Below are 27,716 nucleotides of genomic sequence, written 5' to 3'. Positions count from 1 at the left end.
TGCTCACTGCCTGCAACACCCTGCCTGCAGCCCCTGCACCCTGCTTTAAGATCCCCAACCCCTTGCCCACAGACCCCTGCATGCTGCCTGCAGTCCTCTGCATTCCCCTTGTCCAATGCCCACAGTGTCCTACCCTCAGCCCTCAACCCCCTGCTCATAGAACCCTGCCTGCTGTGTGCTGCATTGTGCAGGTGCCTTTTGGCATGGTGCAGGGGGCCGTGGGCTGCAGGGTGATGTAGGCAGGGTGCAATGGACTGCAGGCCAGGTGTCCTGGGGCTGCATGCAGGCACTGCTGTCACTGGGCTGCCTGGCTGGTGAGCCAGCAGAGCCTGCCTGCTCCCCACAGCCTCTCATGGGCTCCACTGGTGGGGCTGCAGAAGGACCCTAGGCCCTGGCTGCCACCAGCCACCTTCCCTAGCAAGGGATGCACTCTGCATCTGCCAGGGATGTGAGCTATAGTCACCTACTGCCCTGCCTTGCTGCTGGGGACAGCTCTTGGGGTGGAGGGGAGACCAGCAAAGCACCACAATTGGAAAAGTGACCTTTATTTATAAAAAATAAAAGAGCAACAACCCCCCCCAAATGTTCTGCAATAACCCCCTGGTAATAAGTTTACATCATGTGTGCTGTCCGTGCTGACCTCTGTGAGGGGTGCAGGGAAGGGGAACGTGGGACAGCCCCACAGGGCTGTCATCCAACTGCAGTGCTCCTGCCCCAGCTGATAGAGCATTATATGGCTGAAAACATCACGCTGGAGGGAAGACCATTGCCCACAAAGGCACTTCTCTGGGTACATTGGGTGGTGCTGTGCTTCAGCTCCCCTCTGCCTCCTGGTCCAAGTGGTGTGAGGGGGCTGACCTCTCCCCAAAGTAAAGGGCAAAGTGCATCCTATCCTGGGAGGATCCAGTCTCAGGATGGGGTTGGCGTGGAGCATCTCTGCCCAGGACAGTGGCACTGTCATGGGCTGCAGGAGAGGAGCTCAGAGCTGCTAAGGTGAAGTTGCTCCCTTAGGAGGAAAAATAAATCCAAAAAAGACAAAAGTACTGGCAGTGGATAATGGGAGCTGTGGAGTCAGTTCTCAAGTGGGCTACACCAGCCCTGCTGCCTTCTCCTGCACATTGTACTCCTTGCTCCTCTTCACCTTCCAGCTGATGAGGACGAGGAGGATGGTGCCCACCACCTTGTAGCCCACCTGCAGTCCCAGGTATCTGTTGAGAGAAGAGCAAGGAGATGCCATGTCTGGAGGTGGCATCTTCAGCCAGCCCCAGGTTGAGCTGGGGACCGTGCCTGTGGTCATCCCTGCTGGGGAAGGAGCCAGGGGGACGCCTGGCAGGGGGACACGTGGCAGGGTACCTGTTGCGGAGGAAGTCGTTGTTGTAGTAGGCACAGAAGCGGCGCTGGGTGCATTGCTTCTGCCAGTAGATGCAGGAGGAGTCGATGAGGGCACCAAACATGGCCGGAGCCGGCAGCCATGCTTTGGGGAGGAGAGGAAGGAGTCAGGCTGCCAGCTCTGCCCTGCTTTGCCTGCTAGCCCCAAGGGGGTTCAATGCCTCTTGGGGCTCAAGCAAGCCTCTGAGCACCCTGCTGCCTTCCCCCAGACTCATGAGGAGATGGACACTCACCCAGCAGCCTCATTAGTAAGAACTGAACGCCGATGGCAAACGACTTCTCGTCCTGGTTCACCACCCTGCAGAGGAGAGGCCATGGGAGGTCAGAGCTGCTGTGACAGCTCTCTATTTGGCCAAGCATCTTGGCCTGGTTCCTTGATCCCAGCACAGGGAACCCATCACATCATGCTTCCCTCAGGGCCTTGCCACTCCCTCCTTCCTGTTGCTCACCGTAAAACCATCATGTAGAGGGGGTTGTGGGACAAGCAGGCTACCAGGGCAGCAAAGGAGATGAGGAATATGGCAGGAAGGAGCATGTGGGAGCAGCTGAGTGGACAGGAACCTGTCTTGGCAGAGGCCAGCCTGTTCCCAGCAGGGATCAAGGAACAGTTTTTGTAGATCTGTTGGAAATGTGTGGAAAAAACAAATGTCAAAACTCTGAAAGCCAAGAGCAGGGTTTTTAGCGAGGCATCAGGCTGCAGCTCTTTGCAAGCAGTGAGTGTCAGCTCCAGTTGTAAAGCACAGCTATGGTATGTGCTGCCCTCCCCCTTTCTGCCAGCATATTCCCAGGGCATTTCAGCAATTCTCCATCACACTTTCTCAGGACTTCAGCATCCCTGGTAGACCTCTCCACATCCAAAAGGCTCAGCCAAGGTGTTGCATTCATCTAGTTCCTGCAGCATTGCTGCAGCCTCCACCATTGCCAGCAAGCCAGGTGCCCTCTGCTTTGCAAACCACTTGCTGTACTCACCACTTGTTTGGGAGTGGAGGAATTAGCAGTGCTGTTTGTGCAGCCAGCAAAGCAGGGGGAGATGTACTCCACGTTGTTTTCTCCACACACTGGGTGAAAGATGTGCTCAGAGCAGTGGCACCCACTCGGCATCCTAACCTGCTGCTGGGAACTCAATGTGCTGCCAAAAAAAGTAGGAGGAAAAAAAAAAATTTAAAAAAACCAAAATCAGCAAATAGGGCAGGAGGAATCAAAAAAAAAAATCCCTCTTACTAGTTATACTCTCTCCCTGTTCCTGTTTGTGCTGCCAGCAGCAGGCTGGCCTTGTGCCAGACCCTGATCCCCTGCAGGTACCTCTGCAAGTGTACAGAGAACTTAGCAGTAATTATGTCTGCAAGCAAGTACTCACACACTTACTTCACACTCCCACCCCCCCACCCCCTGCTGAAAACTAATCAGCCAAATGCCTGGAGAAACGTATCTGAGCTCCATCCAGAATTACAGGAACAGATGTACAAACAGCCCCAGCTGGAAGCATCATTCAGGCAGAAACTGGAAGTGGGCTTGTTTCCAAACAAGGCTGACGACAGCGTGAAGTCAGGAGTACAAACAAATTATCTGTCTTGTCTTGCCTTGCTACCTAAGGGAGCTCATCTGCTGGAGTGGCACAGTTCATCTCCTATGGGAAGATGGCATCAGGGAGCTGTTCTTGGGCATGGTGGGCTGGGCCTGATCCATCTCCTGCAGGAAGCTGGCACTGGGCACTTGCCTTTGAGCCTGGTGGGCTGGGGTTGCTCAGTCTCCTGCAGGAAGCTGGCACTGGGCACTTGCCTTTGAGCCTGGTGGGCTGGGGGAGAGCTCGTGCTCACCCATCCACACAGCCTACAGCTACCTAGGAATGCAGGCAAAAGGCAATTCTGCACTGCTGCCATTGCATGTGGGCAGGTTCCCAAAATAATATAAGGCAACAGCCTCCTTTTCCATTCAAGTCCCTCAGCAGCTCCTAGCTACATCAGCAAAGCCCATCAACTCTGCTGTGTCCCAGAGATACTAACACAGGCAGTCAACCTGACACTGCAGCAAGAGTTGCACACCAAGGTGCCTCCCAAAATGCAGCACCTGATCTTGAGCTGAGGAATCTCCTGGCAGTTGAAGAAAAGCAAAGCTTGAGCTGCCAGTGCCTCAGTAGACTTCCACACGCTCCCAAATTCATAGTGCATGCTGGGTGGAGCTCAGAGAAAATCTAAACAGCTGTCCATTTGCAGAGTGGTCTTGGTTATTCAAGTGGCTTTTAAGTAGCAGAAGAGCATGGACTGCTCTGGCCCTCACCCCTCCCCTCTGCACCCTGGGAACAGGATGATTATTGCTGGGCAAAGGAAAAACATCTGTGAAAGCCCCTCCATGGCTGTGCACTGGGAAATGAGCACAGTGCACTTGACAGCAAGCCTGGGGTGGACTCTAAATGTCATTTTTGTCTTAAAAAGAGAATATAAGAGCCAAAAGTTTCCACCTAGGTGAGGAGAAAGGTGATGCCCACCTGGAACAACAGGAGCACAGGAGGTGCCCATGTGTGGAGCTGATGTGGACATGGGTACTAATACTACTGATTTGCCTCTGGAAATCCAGCATGAAAAGTACACCATGTGTCTTTGGTACAGAAAGCCAGGAGTGAATGTTCTCTCAAGCTTTCTGTGCTGTATAATGCCTAGAGCTCCTCCAGGCAGTGGGATCAAAGAGCAAGCAGTGGTGGGGTGATATCTACTGCCTCTTTCCCTCCACCTGCATGTATCCCACCCCATAGATATATAGGTCAAGAGCTGGAGGGACAAGAAGTTGGAAACAACTCAAACATCTGCATTACCTGGGAGGGTAGATCCCATTGATGTGCCCTGTGGAGCAGCCCATGAAGAAAATGGGCAGGCAGATAAGGATGGAGAAAACGAGCACCACCACAGCAAAGCGGGGGATGGCCCGGAGGGAGAAGGCAAAACGTTTCATGATGATTCCTCCTAAAAGCATCCCGAGTGCTGCTGCAGGCAGGTTCACAGCTCCTGGAGTGAAATTAGGGCATTAAGTGGAGGCCCTACCTGCCAAGCACCTCTCTGTTGCCAGAGGGTGGTGGTAGTGGCTTTGTGAACCTAGTGGTGGTGAAGGAACTTACAGATTCTACCGTTATCCGAGACAAACCAAACCCAAGGCTGTTGGTACCCATGAGAAAGCTTAGCCTTGGGAGTCTGGCTTACAGATGCAAGATGAAGCTTGATGTGTAATCACTTGCTCTTGCTCCATCTTTAAGCATTGCCCATTTGGTGGGGCTGCATGTTTTCAAGAGTGGTTACTGGCCCACGAGAGCAAACAAGCAAATGCAGACAGTCTCTGAGAGGCTGCAAGAGATCCTGGCCTTTTGCAGGCGTTTCAGGTCAGGAAAGTCATCAACCATTTTGAGGTAATCCCTAGGTTTCATCTGAAAATGTGTTTTCAATTACTTCCTCCTGCAGGTTTTAAAAAGCCCAGGGAATGTGGGCAGGTAGCTCCCTGCTGATGAGTACTTTTCACCCCATGGCTGCTGCTGCCCATTTGTGCTCACCTATGAGAAAGTTGGCATAGGAGGAGGAGGCTCCATACTGTTTCTCCAGGAACTTGTTAAGGAAGGTGGCCAGACCTGCAATGACTGAGGAGAAGCTGCACTGAGCCAGAACCAGGAGGATGAAGAGGGGGTTGAGGAGCAGCCTGAGGAAGATCTTTGGGAATCCTACAAGGAAGCAGAAAGAAAAATGTATTTCAGCCATGTGATCCTCATGTTAACAACTCTTACTGCAGAAAAAACTCCACCCCTAGACTGTTCCTGGGGAGCTCACATCAGGGATGTCTAAGGCTGTGGGGAAATAGAAGGGAAGACATCCTAATGTGGCCCAGCAGCTGGCAGCTCTGTTTAGCTGGTCCCTGATTTGCTTTTCCCTTCTAGCAGAGTGCCACAGGGATCTGGCATTGTTCATCAAAGTCCAGTGAGACCAAGAAGAAAGAGCTGATAGCTCCAGGCTATGACTGTGATGGATGGAGAGGTAAGGGGGGAAGAGCTTTAGCTGGTAAGAATTCATCATGGACCTAAAAAAAGTTACTAAATTATTCTCTCTTATCAGTGACATCCCTGTCCAAGCTCACTTCAGCTACACATAAACCAGTGCAAGCTGCAGTGCAGTCACCTTCTCAGAGCAGCAGCTGGTGGTGCCTGCAGCCCCATGCCCTCTCTTGGAGCTATGGGTTAGACCACCCAGCTGCATTTCCCAGCATGCTTGTGCCATCTCAGATCCTCAAATCCATTTTGAGGGACAATTCAGGCACGTCAACGTTGCTGTCTTATAGCAGGAGGGAGAATGTGTCCATCTTAGATAATGGTTGCACTCAATCTCAAAGGTCTTTCCCAACCAAAATATGATTCTACCTTCCCATGGTCTTTAGGGAAGATAGTTTCCTGGGCTGGCCCAGGCAGCTCCACAAAATGAGGTGAACAAACTCAAAGGATCTCAACAAGCACTACCAGCTTGAAATTCTGTCATGGTGGTCTCCATCCACCCAGCATGGCCCAGTGCCCCTCATCACCATCACCTATAAGTGCCAACCCTTTACTTTTTATAAACTCCATCAGCGAGATTTCTTCAGCCATCTCCTTCTCCATCTTCCTGAGCATGCCAGCCTCCATGTTTGGATCCTGAGGAGGTAAAAAAGAGCAGCCTGCAGTGAGTGGGGAACATCTATATACGGTAGGCACCATCTGAGTAGGAGCATAGTCTGTCTCAGATGTGTTTGACCCCTGCCTTTTAGAGGAACTGGACTCTCCAGTTCAAGAAGGACAAAGGACTACTGGAGAGAGTCCAGCAGAGAGCCACTGTAATGCTGAGGAGACCAGAACATCTGCCTTATGGGGAAAGTCTGAGAGACCTGGGGCTGTTTAGCCTGGAGAAGAGAAGCCTGAGGGAGGATCTCATTCATGCTGATCAATAGCTAAAGGATAACTGTCAGGAAGACAGAGTCAGACTCTTCTTGGTGGTGTCCAGTGGCAGGACAAGGGGCAATGGACACAAACTAGAACCCAGGAGGTTCTGTGTAAACATAAGGAAAAAAAATCTTCCCATTGGGGGTGGCAGAGTATTGGAGCAGGCTGCCCAAAAAGGTTGTGAAGTCTCCTTCTCTGGAGGCATTCCAAACCTGCCTGCACGTGTGATTGACTGGGTGATACTGCTCTGGCAGTGGGGTTGGACTCAACGAGGCTCTGTCCAATCCCCACCATTCAATGGTTCTGTGATTCTGTGAATTACCTCAAAAATTGCTACAGCCCTCAAGCAGAGCTGTGATACAAAAGCTTGTCCTGCTCAGGGAGGGGTTAAGAGCTCAGCAAGCTTCGCTTCCCTGAACCCTGACAAGACTTCTCTCTTTTATTTCTGCAAAAAGTCTGACAGTGAAGCTGGGAGACAGGTCAGCTCAAGTCTAACAAACCCTCTAGCTAGGATAGTGAAATGCTTTGCATTTGATTTTGTCCTTCAAAGAACTAAGATCAATTTCAAAAGAAAACAAAACTATTTTTGAAACTAAAATGTTGAAATTAAACCTTCTCCTAGTTTTTAATCTGTTGCAGTATCTTACCTCCCTCCCCTCATAATAAAGAACTTCTTCCTAATGCCCACTCTAAGTCTACCCTGCGCTAGTGTCAAACCATTGCCCTCACCCTATCACTGCAAGCCCTTGTAAAAAGTCCTTCCCCAGCTTTCTTGCAGGCCCCCTTCAGGTACTGAAAAGCCACTATAAGGTCTCCCCAGAGGCTTTCTCTTCTCTAGGCTGAACAAATAGGGCAGGAGGAAAAGAAAAAAATCCCTCTTACTAGTTAGCTTCTTTCCCCATTCCTGTTTGTGCTGCCAGCAGCAGGCAGCAACTCTAGCAGCCTGTCCCCAGAGGGGAGGTGTCCAGCTCTCTGATCATCTTTGTGGCCCTACCCTGGACCTGCTCCAGCAGGTCCACATTCTTCCAGGTGTGCTGGGGGGCCCAGAACTGGACAGAGTACTCCAGGTGAGGTCTCACCAGAGCAGAGCCAAAGGGCAGAATTGCCTCTCTCTGCCTGCTGGCCACACTGCTTTTGATGCAGCTCAGGTTGCAATTTGCCTTCTGGGATACAAGTGAACATTCCTGGCTCATGTCCAGCTTTTTGCCCACCAGTACCCCAAGTCCTTTTCCACAGGGCTGGTCTCTATCACATCATCCTCCAGTCTGTATTCATAGTGAGGACTATCCCGACTCAGGTGAAGGACCTTGTACTTGGCCTTGTTGAACCTCATGAGGTTCACCTGTGCCCTCTTGTCCACATCTGATGATGCTGCTGGTGTCAGAGGATGTTGCAGTGGGGAGATAAGATACAGCCATCACCAGCAGAACCAGGTCAGACACCCCAGGAAAGCTGAGTGGACAGACCCCTACCAAGGAGGAGTGCATGCAAGAACCCCCAGAAGCCACCCAACCGTTGCCCTGGCCCAGAGAAGACACAAGTCTACCTAAACCCTTCCCAACAGATGCTGTCAGTGCAGTGAGGAGGAAGGACATGAGATCTGATTTTGGTCTGCTGAGCTGTGGAGGTTCTGGCTTTCCAGCTAATGGTGAAGAAGCAAAGGGTTTGTTCCTACACACGTTAGAGGCACCTTTCTTAAATGTGGTTGCAACTTCTCACAAGTTGCTGGGCTCCCTTCCTCCTTCTCCCCCCTCTACTCTGCGGACAGATATTCCCTCCTTGAGTGCAGCCCTGGCACCTAGATGTTCTGGCCCCCCAGAGATAAGTTCTCACCTCTCCTTTCAGCAGGTAACGAGGGAAAAAGAAATAAGGAATGGATGTGAGCACCAAGCAACCTGAGGAGATCAGCAGTCCCAGCCACCAGGCTCCAATCCACTGCTGGTCCCTTGGTGTCAGGGTCACTGTAGCTGCAAGACACAAGGATCCACCATAAGAGTTCTGCTCTTGCATGTCTAAGGTGAAAGGGGCAAATGCCCATGCAAATATGGGCCAATGGAGCACAAAGGGTTCACGTGGGCACAGTCCAAAGGTCCCTCCACTGCCACGGAAGAGCAAATGGATGGAGGTGGGAGCTCTCACCAAAGTTGGTAGCAAGACCAGCCCTGGTTGTGTTTGACCTCCTCTCTCCTGGTGAGGATCCTGCGCTGCCACTCCCCACAAAAAAACAGGCCAAGCCTCCCAGATCACAGTAGGATGGACTTAGTCAGCATGGAAGTATGCTGATGGCACAGGTTCAACCCTTCCCTGCTCAGCCAGCCAGCACGGCCATGATTACGGAGGCCTGACTCCATCCTCCTCTGCCTGGGGCGTACAGTGGGTTTGGACTGTGCTGCTTGCCAGGGATGCCGAGCAGAGATAGGGACTGGGAAAGGGCACAGGCACTTTCCTGGCAGAAGCTGCTCTCCCATTGTTCCAGGCTGGGTCCCTCTCTGCTGGCAGAGCCCAAGGGAGGGACGCGTGCCGGCAGAAGAGCTCTGCTAATGAGCCTGGTTTCCGAGCGGACAAAACTCCAGGCGCCTTCTCCGGAAAAAGGAGGAGAAGGTGAGAGCCTCTCTGTCTCCAGCTCAGACATCCTTTGGCTGGGCCAACTGATGCTCACGGGACTTTGACAGATTGCTTGGCTTGGCATGGGGACTGCGTCTCCCTGCTGCTGGGATCTTGCAGCCGGGAAAGGAACAAGCAGCAGCCGTGGAGTGGGAGCCCTGTGCCAGGGTGCATCAGGAGAGGAGCCCACACCCCACTGAAACAATCACCCTGCTTCCCCAAACAGGACCACACCACTCCAGAGCTTGGACATCACCACAGAGAAACTGGGCAGAGGCTGCTGAAGCCCTCTGCCTCCATGGCAGGGAGTGAGCCAAGGCCTTTTGCCATTTCCTGCCCCAGGTTCATTTATCATCCTTATCAGGCAGCAGACAAGAATGTCAGGCAAGCTCTGATCTCTCTAAGGAAACACAGGAAGAGCCACATTCATGACGGGGCTGGGGAGAATTCTTTAGTGATTAAGTTACCAGAAATAATAAGTACACACCACAGATCAGGAAAATAAGCCCTGCAGTGGTGGTGGCTTGGTCCCTCTCTCTACAGATGCTGGTGAAGGATGGTGGGGGAGGAGGAAAAGTAGACTTGATCATTCTTGTGCACCCAGAGGTTTGCCCTGTGATTGTTTTCTCCATCCCTGGATGCTTCAGATGTCCCTGCTCCTTTCCACCACCATGATGTATGATACATCCTCAGCATGGTGGCAGTTGGCAAACCTCAGGAATGACCACTCACTAGTGGTGCAGCACCACAAGTAAGACACTGAAATCTTCCTATCACAGGGCTCTGCTTCAGTGGTGGCTCCAGGGCCATCCTCATGGGGAGATGGAGTCAAGAAGTGTGCTGGAGGTACTATCCTAGGTCAGATCTTTCCAGATAAATGGTGTGAGTCACAGATTCTGCCATCAGTTATCTCTGAGTGACCTTCTGACTCAGAAAAGGCTTTTAGGAGGACTATAGTTACTTGAGAAATACTTACTAGTGTCAACTCTTCCAATATCCACAAAGAGCCTCAGCACCACAGATCCCAGCAAGTATCCAAAAGAAGGGCCAAACACAGCGATGGCAAAGAGGATGGCTGGGAAAAGGGAGCAGAGAGAGCCAGTGTGAGCAGGGAACAGCAGTTTCAATCCAGACACGGGTTCTGGCTTCCTACCTGAGGCAGGAACACTGCTCCAACATGCAGAGGAAGGAAGCCATCTCTTATCAAGTGGCAGATGCTGAGAAGATTCCCATTGCTCAGATACTGAACATGGTGTGTATTATAACAGGATTAGGAGGAGGGCAGGCAGCTGCCTGCAGAAGTCCCTCTGCTCTGCTGCAATCAAATCTTTGCCAATGTGCTTGAAGTTGTCAGCTACACTGTGAATACCTATGCCTCACTGTCATTAAGGCTGGAACCACAGAGGAGGCATTCTGGGCTCCTGCAGGTGGCAGAGACCTTAATCTCCTACAGGAGGCTAAGGAACCATTTGGTGCAAGTTCAGAGTCAGTGAAAGATGCCAAAAGCAAAAAGGCCAGCAGGTCGCCCTCGGTTCACCTGAACTGACCTAATCTGTGAGGTCAAAATGTTTCCTTTTGAATTCTTTGGAATGAAAGGGTTCAGGTTTCCTCCTCTTTGCACTGCAATGCATCCATTGCTTGTCTCAAGGGCTCCAGCATAACATGTCAGGATCCCCCACAGACCAAACCGCCTTGATTTTGCAGGGACTTACTGCAAAACCAGCAATGACTCCGTGTTCTCATGCCAAAACCATTGTGTGCCCAATGCTGTGGTTTTGTCTGGGACAGAACAGTGTCTCCAGCTGATGCCTCTCCCCACAGAGAACTTCAGCATTTTTTAACACAAAATCTGCCCTGAACTATCCCCCAATGTTGACAGATACATGGCTCCAATACAGCATTGGTGAAAGACTCAAGCCATCGATCAAAATTGGACCTCATGGTGTTCAACAAAGCCAAATGCAAGGTCCTGCACCTGAGTCAGGGCAAAGTAGAAACTGTTTATGTGAAGGGTGGTGAAACACTGACCCAGGTTGCCCAGAGAGGCGATAGAAGCCCCCTGCCTGGAAACATTCCATGTCAGGCTGGCCTGGGCTCTGAGCAACCTGATCTCATTGCAGATGTCCCTGCTCACTGCAGAAGGATTGAACTGGATGACCTTTAAAAGGTCCCTTCCAGCCTAAACCCATCTGTGATGCTGTGAGTCTGTGATTTAAAAGGAGTCTGCTTCAGCTGTGTTGACCATTTCTGTGTGTTTTGCTGGTTTGGAGCTTTGGAGGCATGCTGGGTATGAAGGCACCTGGTCTTGCTGCAATGGCTCAGCTGTGCACCTATTTTAAAAGCTTGTTTTTCCAGCAATATACAACAATGGTCCACTTACCAACATACAGTGGGGAATTGTTCACTTCTGCAAAGTCATCTACATAGGATATCCCAAAGGGCTGGATGGGAACCGTCCCGATTCCAGCCAGCAGCTGGGCGATGACCATCATTGCCCATATGCTGCTGGCCTCCTTCTGGGGATCCTGGGTGGTGTTTGAGCACATAAACTTATTCTCTGCATAGCAGAGTTCAACCTGAATCTGGCTTTTGTTACCTGAAAGGGAGAAGAATGAGCATTAGAATGCTGAGCAAGTCCCCTGCCTCCTCTTGCACTAAATCTGTAAACACAGGAAGTCTCCCACATTTGCTGAGTCAGCACACACTGGTGGATTTTGGATGGATCACTCGTTTTGTTTAGTAGTTCTCATCAACTTTCCCTTCCTTTGGGGTGTTATTCTGAGGTCAGCATAGCAAGCAACCAAACTTTTAAAGACAGCCTGAGTAGAGAAAGTGGAAGCAAATTATTTTCTCCAACAAAGGCTCAGCTCTGCAGCCTGGCTCCAGACAGTTGCATTTCAGCTGTCATTAGAGGACAAAAAGCTTTCCATCAAAGCTGCACAACCTTGGACCCAGACAACTAACAGAATTCAGACAGGTGTTGTCAAAGCCAGCAGAAAAATCACGGACCAAAAAACCCTGGGTTTCATGCAAAATGAAGGTACTGAAGAGCAATCTGTGGTACCCAATACTAGGTCTTGTGGAGCTGCAGCAAAACTCAGGACCTAGCTGAAGAAGAAATTTCTTCACTGAAGTGGTTCTCAAACACAGGAACACGTTCCCCAGAAAGGTGGTTGAATCCCCATCCCTGGAGGTGTTTCAGAGATGTGGAGATGTGGTGCTGAGGGACATGGTTTAGCACCAGCCTTGGCAGAGTTAGAGAATGGTTGGACTTGATGATCTTGAAGGTCTCTTCCAATCAAAATGATTCTATGATTCTGTGATAAATGGAGCAACTTGCCCAAGGACAGACAGCAGTTCCCTGGCACAGCTAAGGCTCCATGAGCTCAGAGGATCAGGCTAGACAGAATGCAGCTCTTCAAAGCCTTCCCAGGAGATAGCACCTTCTAATCAGAGGTGGAAAGCTTTCCCTGGCTGGCAATGCTGTCATTCCCCTTGGTGGAACAGGTAGGAGGAGAAACTTGGTACAGGGTTGAGGTGACTTGGGTTCCAGAGGTGGGAATCCCCAAGGAAGCTAAGGCTCATTGGCATCTCCAGGTTTCAGGAGCTGAAGTCACTCTGGGAAGACTGAAGCCAGCCTTGTGGCACATGCTGCAGGCTCTTCTGTGTATTGCACTCTGCAGGGAAGCTGGAGCTGTCATACACACTGGCTTCTTCTCAAAGCTTGTCCAGCTAAACCAGTAGCCCTCCTTAGCATGGATTATAAGGCATACTGGCTAGAACAGCAGAACTGGCTAGAGCAGAACTTAACTCTGGTTGGTCACCCACATACTGCTCAGCAACAAGGGGACCACCTCTCTTCTCATGCTGCAATACCTCTGTGGCTTCAGTAAAGACAATGTTTCTCAAGCCCTGGCTTTAAATGCTACCAGGGCTGGAGCCTCCACAGCTTCTCTGTGTGGTTCTCTCAGAGCTACAGCAAGCTCCTTTGGCACTGTTGGGAGGGAGAGGGGTTTTGGCAGCCTGGAGAGAACATCCTGCCTGCTGAACTTGAAACACAGACTGCTACCTTACAGAATCATAGAACAGAATCACAGAATCTTTTCAGTTGGAAAATACTTCAAAGAACATTGAGTCCAACCAGTGTCTAACTCTACCAAGTCTGGTGCTAAACCATGGATGTTAGCACCACATCTCTGCCTCTTTGAAACACCTCCAGGGACAGGGATTCAACCACCTCCCTGGGCAGCCTGTTCCAGTGGTTGAGAACCATTTCAGTGAAGTTCCTTCTAATATCGAACCTAAACCTCCCCTGGTGCAACTTGAGGCCATTTCCTCTCATCCTGTCGCTTGTTACTAGGGAAAAGAGGTCAGCACCCACCTGGCTCCAACCTTCTTTCAGGGAGGCCTTCAGGAGCATCTCTGGGGAATTTAGGTCCTTTACCATGACCACAGCACCTGAAACTGTGGATGGAATGACATGGCCAGAAGAGGCAGAAGAGATCCCGCACGTAACTACTGCATTTGGCGAGGGTTGTACAATCTGCACTGAAGTCAGGCTTAAACCAGCAAACCTCTGCCTTGGACTTTTCCCTCCAGATGTCAGTTTGAATTGTGTGTGCACTGCATACAACCCCTCTCTATGGCTGGAGTCCTAACTCAGCCCAGAGCAACCGGTGACGGACTTGTGGTGGGCCAGCTGCTGGCAGTGAGGGTGGAGGCACTTACCAGTGCTCAGCACGGTGTATTCGTAGGGGTCAGACAGGAAGTGGGGCAGGGTGACCAGGAACGCTCCCAGTGCCAGCAGCAGCCCTCCCACACCGATCACCCGAGGGCGGTGAACGCGGCTGCCGAAGTAGCTGACGAAGATGATGAGGACCACGTTGCCAATCTGGAAAGGGCACAGTGAAAGAGGGAGAACCTTAGCAATGTCGTAGACACAGTCAAGGCTGTAACTGGATCCCCATGACTGGGTCTGGGTGGGTGGAGAGCTCTCTTATCAGGTGGTGTCTGACAAGAGCAGGAGAGGACAGCTCTTCATCGGCACATTCACAGCAAGTCACTGCTGCCTTCTCACCAAAAGCCAACACTCCTTGGCTGCTGTCACATGTGCTCATCCCTTGTTGGCATGGACAGCTTCACAACTTCCCTGTGATGTGGCTGGGGCTTTTCTCAGCACCCACACCTGCCCTGTATCCCACAGGATGTGACATAAACTAATTCCCCCAACCACAGCAAGAAATGAAACTTATTGCCTCCATTCTCATTGCTGACATGAGCCTAGCTACAAAATTCAGCTCATGGGAGGTTTCCTGACTCTGGACATCTGCAGCTAGAGATTGGATCACTACAAAGATGTGAAAAGATGAAGCTTGCTCTGAAAGATGGATGAAGACCATGAAACTACCAGTACATGGGACAAACTAGACATGATTTTAACCTCAGCATGCACATGCATGGCTAGGGATACTTTGTATTTATCTTTGCATGGGCTCCCTCCTTTATCTCTTTGTGGGTTTTGCTCTTGGAATTGCTGCAGCCATCAATGTGAAAAGACCATGGTCTTGGACAAGCAGGGCAGCTCACACAGAGCTGAAGTGAAGAACAGAAATTTCTGTCACAAAGCAGAGAAAGAAAGATGTATCTGCTGTCTGCAGGCTGCTCTTTGCCAGTGTGACACATGTCCTATTCTATCCTTTTTCCCTTTATGTTCCTGCAGCAACAGATTGCTCTACATGATGTGGTGCTGAGGGACAAGCTTTGGGTAGTGGTTGGGTCTGCTAATCTTAAAGGTCTTTTCCAACTGAAATGATTCTATGTTTGTTTTGATGTTTCTTCTCTAAGTGTTCATTCTCCTAAATACAAGCTCTCTAGTGGACAAGGAGGACATGGGTTAGAGCCTTGAGATACTAAGCAGGGCTTGGTTATGGCACTTCATCATTACCAATGACACAGCTGTCAGTACCAGGTCTCTTTCTTTGCATGGTTTGGACCTAGCCATAATGAATGGAAAGTCCTTCACTGGTCTCTATAGGCTTTCAACCAGGGGTTTTTCTAAGCCCACAGGTTCCCCAGGAACCCAGGAGTACTCCTGGTGCATAGTCTCTTGGTGGAGGATTCCATGTGAGAAGACCAGCTGCCACCAAGCACTACTTTGTCTGTGCCATCCAAAGAAAGTCTCTGCCAGCAGGTTTCTTCCTAGATGGCCTTGAATAGCTACCAGGAATTTAATGATCCATGAAAATGTGAACCAGAACATTTATTGCAGGGGAGTAAGTGTTTAGAAAGTATTTGTGAGAAAATCCTCAGCCAGCTCAGCAATATGCCAGTGACAGACAGTCTTTTGCCAGAGGAGCAGCAGCAGCAGCTGGGAGCACTGGAGAAAAGGTGTAGATACTGGAGATTCTGCTGGTCAGTCTCCTTTTAGAGAAAAGTTGGAATGACTCAGGCCAGGGTCATTCCAAAAGCTAATGAAAACATAGGCAAGAACTGTGATCAACAGCGAAGAATCACATGGATGTTTCCTTCCACCCAGACATGCCTCTGCTGGAGATGCATGGCGGCTCAGGGTGGAGCGGTCTCCTCTCAAGCAGCCTGCTTTCTGCTGCTGCCCTCCAAGGCCATGGCTTCACCACACAAACCTATGTCCCACCTTCCAGCATGTGATACAGCAGAAGTGTGCAGAGCTGTCCAAGTGCACAGCAACAGCTGCTTCATTTAGCACATGCAGGTGTGGCAGAGGAAGCACTGGATAGGAACAACCCTGAGAACTTATTCTGGAAAAGTCCCCACTGTGTTCTGGCCACCCCTCAGGGCTCACACTCAAGCTTCTCACCCAGTTACCTCATGCAAGCTGGAGATAAAACCTGAAGAGAGACTGGAGAGCCCAAAGCGCTTCTCAATGGTGGTGAGGCTGCTCTTGAAGTTGGCACTGTAGAGGAGCTGGGAGAGCTGGAGGAGTCCATGGCACAGCACAAACACCTGAGGGGAGAAAAAAAATGTCATCGTCATCAGTTAGTACCCAGCAGCACCCTGCTGATGTGTAACTGCTTGTGACCACGTCTCTGGCAAGGGATGCGAGAGTCATACACACATGGACTTAACCTGGCCAGCATGGCTGCACCTCTGACATGCCACAGATCTACTGAAGGGCTCAGCCCTGGGTCCTTGATTAACTCAGCTTTGCAAAATGAGTGATGCAGGATAAAGAGCTCTGGTTTTATCTTCTCTGTGCTCTACCCCTGTTAATATTCAGTGCAATTTGCGCTGTGGCAACTCCTGTAACGTCCTCAAGAGCAACCTTCCAACCCGAGGACCTGTTGTGCTGGGAGCTGTACAATGATAAACGAGACAGGCTTGACTTTGTGTGGACTCAGTGCATGCTCCTGAGAGTCACAGAATCATTTAGGTTGGAAAAGACCAAAACAAGTTGCCCGTGAGCCAGCAATGCACCCTCACGACCAAGAAGGCCAACAGTATTCTGGGATGCATTAAGAGTGTGGCCAACAGGTCAAGGGAGGTTCTCACCTGCCTCTACTCTGCCCTGGTGAGACCACATCTGGAGTATTGTGTCCAGTTCTTGGCTTCCCAGTTCAAGAGAGACAGGGAACTACTGGATAGAGTAGCCCCAATGCCCAATGAAGGGCTACAAGGATGATTAAGGGAATAGAACTTCTGCCTTATGAGGAAAAGGCTGAGAGACCTGGAGCTGTTTAGCATGAAGAAGAGCAGCCTGAGAGGGAATCTTCTCAGGGATGAGCAATAACTAAAAAGTGGAGGTCATGAGGATGGGTCTGGGCTCTTTTCAGTGGTGTCCAGTGATAGGACAAAGGGCGATGGGTACAAACTATAACACAGAAGGTTTCACTTGAACTTAAGAAGAAATTTCTTTACTTTGAAAATTTCGTTGCTTTGTAACCTTCTTTATTTTGAAAGTGATTCCAATCATTACCTAACTCTACCAAGTCTGGTGCTAAAAGAGGGAGACCATGTTTGAGCCAACTCTGAAGCTCCCGTGCCGCAGCTGAAAGGGAGATGTGCTGGTTTGCACTACCTGACATCCAGTATTTCCAGTTCATCCTGTGGATTCACTCAGGTGTAAAGCCACTTAACAGCACCTGCATCAAGAAGCTGAAAACAGGCTTTAAAAGCCCCAGAGGGAAAGGATGAAGAATCATTTAGGTTGAAAAAGACCTCTAAGATCATTGGGTCCAGCCATCAACCCAGCACCACTGTGACCATTAAACCATGTCCCAAAGTGCCATGTCCACATATTTCTTGAACACCTCCCGGGTTAGCCTGTTCCAACGCCTGACCGCTCTCACAGGGAATTTTTTTTTGCCTAATATTCAACCTAAACCTCCCCTGGTGCAACTTGAGGCCATTTCCTCTCATTCTATCACTTGATACTAGGGAGAAGAGACCAACACCCACCTGGCTCCAACCTCTTTTCAGGGAGCTGTAGAAAGCAAAAAGGTCTCAAACCACAGTCTGGTTTCACTATGGGAAGACTTCTGTAGTATTCTAAGAAGGGCATCTTTCCCTTGAGTGAGACTGTGAGCCAAGCCAGGAACCAAGCTGAAGGGAGGCAGATCTTGCCTGGAGTAGAGGAGGGAATACAGAGAGTTCATAGGGCAGAGCAGAAGCACGGCCAGAAAATCCCGGGTGGCCAGGGAGAGGAAAGCAACTTCAGCTGAGGATGCAAGAGGCAGCTCACAAGCATCTTTTTGATCTATATTTAGTCACAGCAGTTTTCCTTTATTTTTCTTGGAATGGAGTGCATCCACCTGGTGCCAGAAGTATTTTAAAATAACTTTAAAAAAAAAAATAAAGAAAGAAAGAAAGATAGAAAAGGCCTTTTTATTTGAATTCACAGGAAATCAAATATTTGCCAAATACCGGAAGAGTGTCCCACAAAGATAACGGCGGGAAGCACAAGATGATGAATGAGGGATCAAAGTTACTGGAGGGCTGACAAATTCCTTATGCCCTTGGCCAAGAGAGAAGCAAGACTTGGTATTAGGAGCTATTTGAAATGGTGACAGCACCTGCAAGTCCTGATCCATTTTGGGGTTTAAAAAAAAAAACACAACAAACCACAAACCAGAAAAAGGAATAAAATTGTCCACTTGGCACAGAGGATGCAAATGCCATAGGTGGGTGGAGTGGTTTTTGGGGGAGCAGAGGAGGGCACATGTTCTCCTCTGGCATGACTTCTCACAACCTGTAATATGAATGCTTCTCAGAGAAACTGCAAAAGAATTTAGGTAGCAGATGGACAGGAAGCCTGGGAAGATTCTCCGGAAAGGATGGATAGCACCAGCCAGAAGACATAGCTGAGTATCCAAGTGTGCTGACAGAGACATAGCTGAGTATCCAAGTGTGCTGACAGAGAGTAGGAAAGAAGAGAATGGAGATGAAGAAGAAGGAAAAAATAGAATCCTGGCCATGTGAGGGCAGGCTGAGAACAACCTGGAGACCACAGGAAAGTAGGACAAAGGGAAACACCAAAAACACCAGAAAGGTCACAGGGACAGCTGCCATCATCAGCTCCCTAGATACAACTTGAAGGGGTGGCAGAAGACAGTCAGCATCAGGCAGGCATCTGCCACAGCAGTAACCATGCAGGAGAGGACAAAGTCCCAGGCTGGGACTTTGCCCCAACAAAAAGCCACAGAGCAGTGATGTGGGATATAACATGGGAAACCTTCCCAGACAGGGAAAATGTGGAAGTGAAACATCTGGAAGTAAACCCTTGAAGCAGAATGACCTCTACAACCCCCAGCTATCAACTCCTGAGTTCAAAAATTCATCCCAGCACATGGTCCTGCAGGTGACGGCTGGATCCACCACCTTCACCTTCCCCAGCCCTGGTCTGGGATCACACTCCAGCTGGGCTGGAGCAGAGAGGTGACTCCTGCAAGGATGAGAAATGGAGGAGGGATCTTGTTGCCAAAGAACGTTTTTGTTCCCGCAGCTCTGGCCAGACCCGATTGAAGTCATTTGGATAAGGAAGTTGTGGCTAAACAGCGGAGGACTGCGAGCGCCTGAGATGCAGAGCAGCTGGAGGAAGACCTCTCCCGGTGCAAGGCGTTAGCTGGAGAAGCAAAGCTGTTTACCAATGGGGAGGGAAGAGGGTGGATCACTGAGGCTGAATTTAGCACAGCAAATGTCAGCTTAATCCCAGGGCAGATGGGGAGATGAGAAGTCTTGAGGGGACAGAGGATGCTGGTGGGGAGAGAAGATAAGGAGGAGAGGCAGCCTGACTCTTCAGGATGCTGGCGCTGGCAGGAGAAAGGAAGGTAGAATATTAACAGGACCATGGGCAACCAGTACTGACTGTGCTTCATGAGATGATGGAGGGCAGGAGCTGAGGGAGACAGGCTGTGGTCAGGGAGGGCAAACAGGAAACAGCAGAGCTGGCAGAAGATATCCCCGATGAGTTTATGCACTGGTGATAACTTTGGGATGGACAGAACAGGGCTGTGGCTCCTGAGAGGCCTGGGAGCAGGTTGGGGCTCCCAGCTGTGAGGGAAACTAAGATGAGAGAAGTGCAGCTGGAGAGCACCAACAGGGGAAAGACTATGGGGGGTGGCTGCTTCGTCCCTGCCCAAGAGCTCTTCTGATCCAGCTCTTGCGAGCAAGGACAACAGGAAAGACAGGAGGGATGCTCAGGGGCCCTGAGTCCTCAGCAGCCTTAGCCTTCGGATGCAGAGCCTGGAGGGAGGGAGGGGAAGGGCAGAGGAGATTTCTGGATTTTGCTTGGGAAGAAGTTGCCACCCACCACAACTGGAGCAAAGCAAATCAGCCTTTGCTGTAGGACTTGAGCAGCTAGGGCTGAGCTTTTTCAGACACGCTTTGACTGAGAGATGACTCTGATTTAAGTCTTCCCTTACATTCAGCAGACACAATTCTAGTTACAATAATGATGGCTCAAACCTCTAAGCCTCTGAGTGCAAATGACTGGGAGAGAAGCTTCCTTTCCCTTCCTTCCATGCACTGCCTGCCCTCAGCACTGGCTGAGACACTCTGACTAGGAAAAGCAGACCTCTGAGACTGGTGGAAATGAAGGGCATCACTCTCCCATGCCCTCTTGCGGGTCCTCACAGGATTCTCCCATCCCTGTCCTTCTCCCCATGCAACCCTAGCCCCACATGTTCATGCTGAGCACCCACAACCTGCTGGTCCATAGAAACCAGCAGTGACCTGGTTGCTACAGAGAACACCAGCTGTGCTGCATGGGCCCCAAGCACCCAGTGAGCAACCCCAGGAGGGGACAACACTGCTGCCACCATCTTCCATAACACTTGACAAAGAAGGAGGTTTTAAAGAAAAGTCAAGCTCAGTTGAAGGGAGGTTTTGCTGACACCAAGCCAACACCACATCCCAGAGGGCAAAGGCATGGTGGGAGGTTGTGGAGTCAGGGACACTCCCATGAATGCAAAGTGCTGACCCTCCGGAGCAGATGCTCCCATCAGAGCCTGATGTATTTTTGGAGCTGCAGGCAAGCAGCAGTCGTGGGTGGCAGCCAGGGAGCATTGCAGACAGGCCACCAGCATGCACCCACAGGCACCCACACCCCCCCTCGCCCAAATCCCAGCCTAATCACCCATCCCCACACTTCCTCCAGAGCGCTGGGCGATCCTGGCTCCACTCTGTTTACACAAGACGCTTGAGTGCTTTCCAAGAAGCACTTTTAAATAAAAGGGAAGCAAATGCCTGCGGGAAGGTCCCTCACAGACCTGCTGCTCCCCTCCAGCCTGCCCCAGGGCCCGGGGACTGGCACCTCACAGGGCATTCCTTTTTCATAAGCAAGAGAAACCTAGAATCATCAAACCATGGAATCATTTAGGCTGGAAAAGACCTTCTTGCTTGTCAGGTACAACCATTATCTGGTACAACCAAATCTGCTGCTAGATCATGTCCTTTGTCACTGTACTGCAGGGAAGAGACAAGGCTGGTACCTCCATGGTCTGGACAATGCTTCTCAGATTCAAAGCAGGGAGATGGCAGCTATTCAGTCAATCCCAACCTAAATCTCCTTCCGAGGAGGCATGTTAATAGATTCATAGAATAATTTAGGTTGGAAGGAGCCTTAAAGTCCACCTAGTTCCAACCACCTTGTCATGGGCAGGGACACCTTTCCACTAGCCCAGGTTGCTCAAGGCCTCATCCAACCTGGTCTTGAACACCTCCAGGGAGGAGGCATCCACAGCCTCCCTGGGCAATCTGTTCCAGAGTCGACAAGGTTTCTTCTCTTTATAGTGGGTCAGGATCCAGTCATGATTTCCTTGAAGGTAGCTTCCGCTTGGTTTCGTTTTGCCTGACCCACAGGGATATGTAAACACCCCTCCCGCAGCTCTGGCCGTGCCTCGTGCTCCCTATCAGCAACACTCCTCTCCCATTTTGATTGTGATAATCTTATCTATGCTGACCACTCCTTAATTGTGTTTGGGCACTGAACCACCTCACCCCTCATAAAATTACCTTGTTTCATGTCTCCTAGACCTTGATCCCACTAAACCTTCCAACCCCTTTTACCATCTGGCTTTCCCCATCTTTTTCTTTATCCTGCTGCTGGTGTTACTGGTGAAAGCTGAGTGGGTCTTCCCTTTTGAAAGCTGACCCCACCAAACCCAGACATTAACACAGTGTCAGGTGCATTCTGATGGCAGCACCATCACCACAAATGCTGGAAGGCCCAGTCACAACAAGTCCCTCACTCCATTTGTCCTAAGGACCCTGCTTGCTTCTTTGCTACAAGCGCTCATGCATCTCGCCATCTCTGCTTGTGCACTATTGCAATATCCTTTGATTTTCTGGCTTAAACCAATGGCTCCAGTTGATAATGACTTTCCCCTCTTGCTTCTTCTCTCTCCAAAGCTACAGCCATGCTGTCTTCAGACCAAGGACTTGATGAATCTCCTATTTTTGCTAACAGCTAAATAAAGCAATTCGTAATCTTTTCCACCAGGATGTGAAAACACAACTATCACCTCTCCAGGCTTCTGAAATACACTGCTCTCAGCAAATTTGTTTAGTCCCTTTATAGGAAGGGACAAAAAACTTGCCCTGATGCTTTGGGGACCTCAGACCTCAAGGTATTTATTCTGCAGAAGGCATTCAGCTTTCCCAGGGCGGGGAGAGCTCCCTGCTCCTGGCCATTGCACCCTGCAAGCCCCGAACAGCTTCACCCTTGGTTGCTTTATCACACTCTGAGAGCTCACAGTCTCCTGACCCTGCCATCTCCTCTCCCACACTCTTCCACACCATTCATCTCCCTGCCCCAACAGAGCACCCAGTTTCAATCTGCCAGTAAGGAAGATCTCCTTCTGAACTCCCTCCAGCTGGCATAAGTGACAATAACTCTCTGTTATCCTCCTCCTTCGTTTTCCACACCAGGTGGTCCACAGGGTGAAAGCCTCTCCCTGCCTGCACTCTCAACCATTTCATGTTGCTCCCCAGCACTCTCTGACTGACTGGCTTCCAGCTGAAACCAGTCCAACTCAGCTAACTGACAAAGTATTTACAAAGCTCTCCTCTTTGTCATGCCTCTGGGGACCCTGAGCAAGCAATTTGCTATCAATTAAAATAGCATGAAAGCAAGAAAGAGACGATAAAGGTGATGAAGCCAAAACATCTGAGGCACTGCAAATACAGAATACCTCTGAAGTGACCTTTTTTCAGTGGATGTCTGGAAGATGAGCACGGTCATGATGATTGGAGATAACACCTAGGACTCTGGCCTGGGGGACATCAGTGGGGTCTGGGACCATGCATGGGTATCAAAAAGACTAGCCATCCACCTCTCCATCTTTCAAATCTGTTTTGCTCCTTTAGGTGTGTGTGGTCCTCGGTGTGCCCAGTGCCACCAGCAGCTGACATCCACTTGAAAGCTGGCTTCATCCCACATTTGCCATGGAGCACAGCTGCAACCCTCCAAGATCCCAGTGCCAATGGTTACAACCCTGGATGCTCTGCTTCAAAGCAGGGGACTGTCCTTGCTTGTCACCACTTATCTTCACCACCACTGTGGGATTACAGAGATATTTAGGCTTCTTGTGGGTTTTTTCAGCAGCAACATCCCAACCCACCAAAATCAAAGGCCTTTTACATTCTGATGTCTCTCTTCAAGGTCATTCAAGACAACAGCCAGGGTCTAAATGGGTTGAAGCAACCCTGCCACATCTGAGAGGGCACTCAAAAATCTAAGCATGAGGACAGGTTTATTTCAGCTGAGAGACAAGGTGCAGACAATGCATAGATGAGGTATGGACAGAGCCTTGCTGTCATTCAGTGTGACTGCAGCACTAGCTACAGTCATTAATACCCATGTACAACAGGGAGTAACTTCCACAGCAGCAGCAAGGAGCTGTCTGTCACCAACCCTGTTCCTGTAGGTGCAGAGATCAGCTGTAAATGCCTGTTGTGTCCAATCATGGACAGGAGCTAGGGGCTGCATCTATGGGACATTGCCTTCCTGAACACCTGCTCCTGCACCAGGACTCTTGCAGCCCCAGCAGTGCCTCTCTCCCATCAATCCACAAAGCTCCCATCCCACTGAAGCATGAGAACTACTGCTTTCCAAAGGGACCTTTGCCTCTCCCATGCTCATCCCCAGCACCATCATGCTTCCTCACCTTTGAGCATCAGCAGCAACTGATGAGTGATGAACCAGTGCAGAGGGGTGGTGGTGGTCCCCATCATGAGGAATAGGGAGGAGCAAAGCAGTTTACACAGAAAAATAATTCATTACTTTTGGTCATAGGCCTGCAAAGTGCACTCTGAAAATGATGCTGGCATGCAAACTCTAGGGATTAAATGGGAGCTTCATGATAAAGATTTGGAGCCTGCTACAAGAAGCATTGGAGATACTTTCCTCATCAGAAACTGCCATTGTTTATAGGAGGATGCTGTGCTTCATTAATTTAAATGGTTGCAAATTGCACCAGGGGAGGTTTAGAATCATAGACTGGTTTGGGTTGGAAGGGACTTTAAAGACCATCTAGTTCCATGAGCAAACACACCTCCTACTAGACTATGTTGCTCAAAGCTCCAGTCCACCTAGCTTTGAACATTTCCAGGGTTGGAGCCTCCACAACTTCTCTGGACAAGCTGTTCCAGTGCCTTACCACCTTCATGGGGAAGAATTTCTCCACTAGGTTGGACTTTAGAAGAAACTTCTTCCCTGAAAGGGTTCTCAAACACTGGAAGAGGCTCCCTAGGGAGGTGAATGAATCCCCATCCCTGGAGGTGTTCAAAAGTCAGAGAGGTGTAGCGCTGAGGGACATGGTTTAGCACCAGCCTTGGTAGAGTTAAAGAATGGTTGTACTCAATGATCTTGAAGGTCTTTCCCCACTGAAACAATTCTGTGATTCTATGATTCTAAACCCCTGTACAGTCCCTCTGCCTGTGTAGGAAGATGCCAACAGCTTTCCACACAGTCAGGTGCTGGGTGAAGGCACGTTATTTACATCACCCTTGGCTTCTTGTACAAACATCAGCTCTAAAGCCGTGTAAGCTGGGATGCTTACTGGACACCTTGCTCTCTGATGACCCATTCACAACAGAAGAACTCCCCAAACCTGGAAATTTAGTCATGACACCGGTTTTCAACTACTTCTGGAGAGCTGAGAGGGCTGACAAGTAAATCTACCTTGCAGGGTTGCTTTGGTTTGGGTTTTGGGGGTTTTATCTATTTTAACATAAACCTCACAGTGCAGGAGTGAACAAGTCGGGAAGGGGCGTCATTACATTTTCAGCAAGGGATGTGTGTCCTGACTCCCTGCCATTCCAGATGGTACAACATCATCCAACTGATGCCAACAAGCATGTTTTGATAGAGCTCAAGCTGTTCCTTGACCCACTTGCATGGTGCCAGTGTTTGGGCTGTGCTAAATCGAGGGCTGGTTCCCCTTGACTTAGTAAAACCCTGTTGAGTTTTTAAAGCAAAGGTGCTGCTTTTCTCTTAGTGCAGCTCCATTTACACCAGCCAGGGCAGGCAGGAGGTGGGGGACTCTGGTGGCATCTCCTGCTCCTAGGATCACTCTGCATGTGGTCCCACACAGTTGCCACACTGTGCGCTGCAGCACCACCTCTCCCTCCAAAATCACCATTATCTCCCAGGACAGGCTCAGTGATGGACAGAATCTTATAATAGAACCACAGCATTGCTTCAGTTGAAAAAGACCTTTTAGATTATCAAGTCCAACCATTCTCTAACTGTACCAAGGCTGGTACCAAGCCAGGTCCTTCAGCACCACATCTCTGCCTCTTTGAAACACTTCCAGGTGTGGGGATTCAGCCCCCTCGCTGGGGACCCTGTTCAAATATTTAAGACCCCTTTCTGATGTCCAACCTGAAGCTCCCCTGGGGCAACCTGAAGCTGTTTCCTGTGGCTTTCCTGGGGAGCTCCAAGATCCTTGCTCATTTTGAAATGAAGCCTTGAGCCCTCCAGCTGGCACTACACGCTGGGTGCCTCAAGCTGGAGCTGACAAGTGTGAGCAGCCAGCCACCTCCTGGCACAGCCAGAGCTCCTGCCACCAGCAAAGTGACACCCCATGTCATCTGCCCATCAGCCAAGTGCCCCTGGGGAGATCCTTGGACACAGTCCCTGACCAAGTAACGCGGAGTGACAGGATGCTGAGCACCCAGTCCGACTCATGTGGCACACACAGCCTGTGTGTCCTGTGGCTACTTATGGGATGTAGAAAAAAATTAACATCTGTTGGGGCTGGTTTTTTTTAACCCTAATGCTTTAAATCCTGAAAAAGCCGTTGAGTTTGGCAACATTTCTTTTCAATTTCAGGATAATTTTGCAAACGTGCAGCTGAATGGAGCTGCATGTACTGCTAGGGAAGTGTGTGAACTAGAAGAACTCTAGTTTTGGGTGATGTTACTCACCCAGAGCACCTCCAGTCATTACTGGAGCATGCTGGAGTGGGGTTAGGGCCACCTTCTGCACCTCCAGCAGAGGAGGGGTCAGGTCACCATTTCTCTCTGGGGGTATATCAGAATATCCCAGAAGCAGCTTTAAATTACCTAAAGTAATCTTAGGGTAATTTTCCTCCTGGTGCTCACAGCCAAAAAGAGCCATTAAGTTTCCTCCTGGAACAGCCCAGCCTGGGCAGTGGAGGCCTTCAGGGATGTTGAACTAGAAGACATCATCTGCAATGATGCTTCCAGCTCTGCAAGCCCCAGGAGGAAGAGCAGCCTATTGGGAACAGCTCCATGACATCCTGGCAGCATCCCCACAGCACGCCAACAGAGCTATTAGAGCCCCACAATTTGATGAAACCTTTTCTGCCCAGAAACCAACCCCAAGCAAGCACAAGCCAAACAATGGCAGGCAGTGCCATCCTTCATTCAAGATGAGGAAAGATGGGTGGCAAACAAAGCCCAAATCCATGCTGGAGCACGATGCCCTGCCCATGACTGCACACTCCTGGAAACACACTTATCTGGGAAGTGCTGAGAAACACTTCCTCCCAGCAAGCACATGCTCACAGTCAGTAACACTAGTGGGAGATCACACCTCAGCCCCAGGCACAGCACCAGCACGAGGGGGTCTGGCCAGCTGGTGGCCCCTCTCACATACTTAGAGCTGCTCTGCCCATAGGCAGCTGTTGATGAGAGACATTGTTCCCTAAAATTGCTCCTGGCTGCCAACTGAGGCACAAAATTCCACCCCTGCCCCACTGCCTTTTCCCAAGGGAAATCCTGGCAAAGGCAGGCAGATGTCCTGAGGATGAGAGTCAGCACGTGCAGCAGCCTTGGTGCCCATCCAAGCACGACAGGGCAAGGGATGGTGTACAAGCATGGCTGGGGGTGTCTCCTGCAGCCAACAAGCTCAGAATGCTGATGCTTAGGCAGGGACCAGATTTGGGATGACAGATCTTGCCTTGCTAACAGGGGCAGGTGAATAACTACAGGCAACCAACACCAGAAATACCACTTGAACCTGATGAGATTTTGATTCTGCCACTCAAAATGCCCCTTCCTCACCTCGTATTTTAGAGCAGGGCAGTGTTTTCTTTTCGCACCAGGATGTGGTTAATCATTCCCTAAACAGGAGCACACCGTGTACCGGATGCCATGGGTAAGCTCCGCAGCCCACGGAGAGCTGCCTATGCCCCTTTCACAGGGCATAGTACCCACGCAGGGTGGAGGATGCTGCTACGAAACCCGCCGAGCCCGCCAGCTCTTCCTGTGCTCCGAGTAAGGCAGACCTCAGCAGCGTCGCCCTGGACTGCCCAAGGAGCTGCCTTTCAAACGCTGCATCTCAGCAAACAGCTCTCCTTTCACTGGCGGCGTGTCCTGGGGATGTGGATACCCATGGGATGAGCTGGGGCCCCTCTCCACACGAGCATCCCTCCTCCTTCCCTGCCGCGGGACTGGCACATCCCTGCGGGGCACTGCTTCTTACCTTGATGTTGCAGAAGATACTCCGAGAGCAAGTGCCAGATCTTTTTGGAACGTCGACTGGGGATTTGCCGGCTTCGGGGTGGACTCCCATCGTGAGGGCTTCCTAGGGAGCCCCAAATAGCTGGGCTGCAGGCGGGCTCCCTCGCCTCTCGGCCGGTCCCGTCGCTGGCAGCCCACACAGTCGGCGCCGAAAGCCCTCCAAGCCCGTGAGTGCGGCAGGCAGCCTGAGCGCGAAGTTTTTATGTCTGCTGTCGGGAGCGATGATGAAACTCTTTCTCCTCCCTCTTCTGCTCCGTGCGCCGAGGGAACTTTAAAGCCACAGGAAGAGAACGCCTGCGGCGCAAGGGGCAGGTGGGAG

General features: G+C 50.5%; 1 protein-coding gene across 1 annotated transcript; it reads right to left on the bottom strand.

Annotated features, from left to right (window-relative positions):
• Nucleotides 1-1,087: 1,087 nt before the first annotated feature.
• On the bottom strand, nucleotides 1,088-27,449 carry SLCO2A1 (solute carrier organic anion transporter family member 2A1). Its single transcript, XM_054386064.1, has 14 exons — nucleotides 27,360-27,449; nucleotides 15,779-15,916; nucleotides 13,664-13,826; nucleotides 11,316-11,531; nucleotides 9,912-10,010; nucleotides 8,165-8,298; nucleotides 5,965-6,046; nucleotides 4,925-5,089; nucleotides 4,199-4,388; nucleotides 2,359-2,518; nucleotides 1,839-2,008; nucleotides 1,623-1,687; nucleotides 1,354-1,474; nucleotides 1,088-1,208 (listed from the first exon to the last, which is right to left on the bottom strand). The coding sequence occupies exons 1-14, from the start codon at nucleotides 27,447-27,449 to the stop codon at nucleotides 1,088-1,090; spliced, it is 1,914 nt and encodes a 637-aa protein (XP_054242039.1).
• Between the last annotated feature and the right edge of the window lie 267 nt (nucleotides 27,450-27,716).

This window comes from Indicator indicator, chromosome 13, assembly GCF_027791375.1.
Source record: "Indicator indicator isolate 239-I01 chromosome 13, UM_Iind_1.1, whole genome shotgun sequence".
Taxonomy (NCBI): domain Eukaryota; kingdom Metazoa; phylum Chordata; class Aves; order Piciformes; family Indicatoridae; genus Indicator; species Indicator indicator.
The sequence above is the reverse complement of the archived record's forward strand: the minus strand, read 5'-3'. Positions and strand labels throughout refer to the sequence as shown.

Coding starts and splice junctions, on each gene's coding strand:
- SLCO2A1 (XM_054386064.1), bottom strand. CDS start 27,449: ATGGGAGTCCACCCCGAAGCCGGCAAATCCCCAGTCGACGTTCCAAAA. Junction 8,299..9,911: donor TATTGGAAGAGTTGACACTA/GTAAGTATTTCT, acceptor TGTGTCTTGCAG/CTACAGTGACCCTGACACCA. Junction 2,009..2,358: donor CCTCCACTCCCAAACAAGTG/GTGAGTACAGCA, acceptor CATTTCCAACAG/ATCTACAAAAACTGTTCCTT.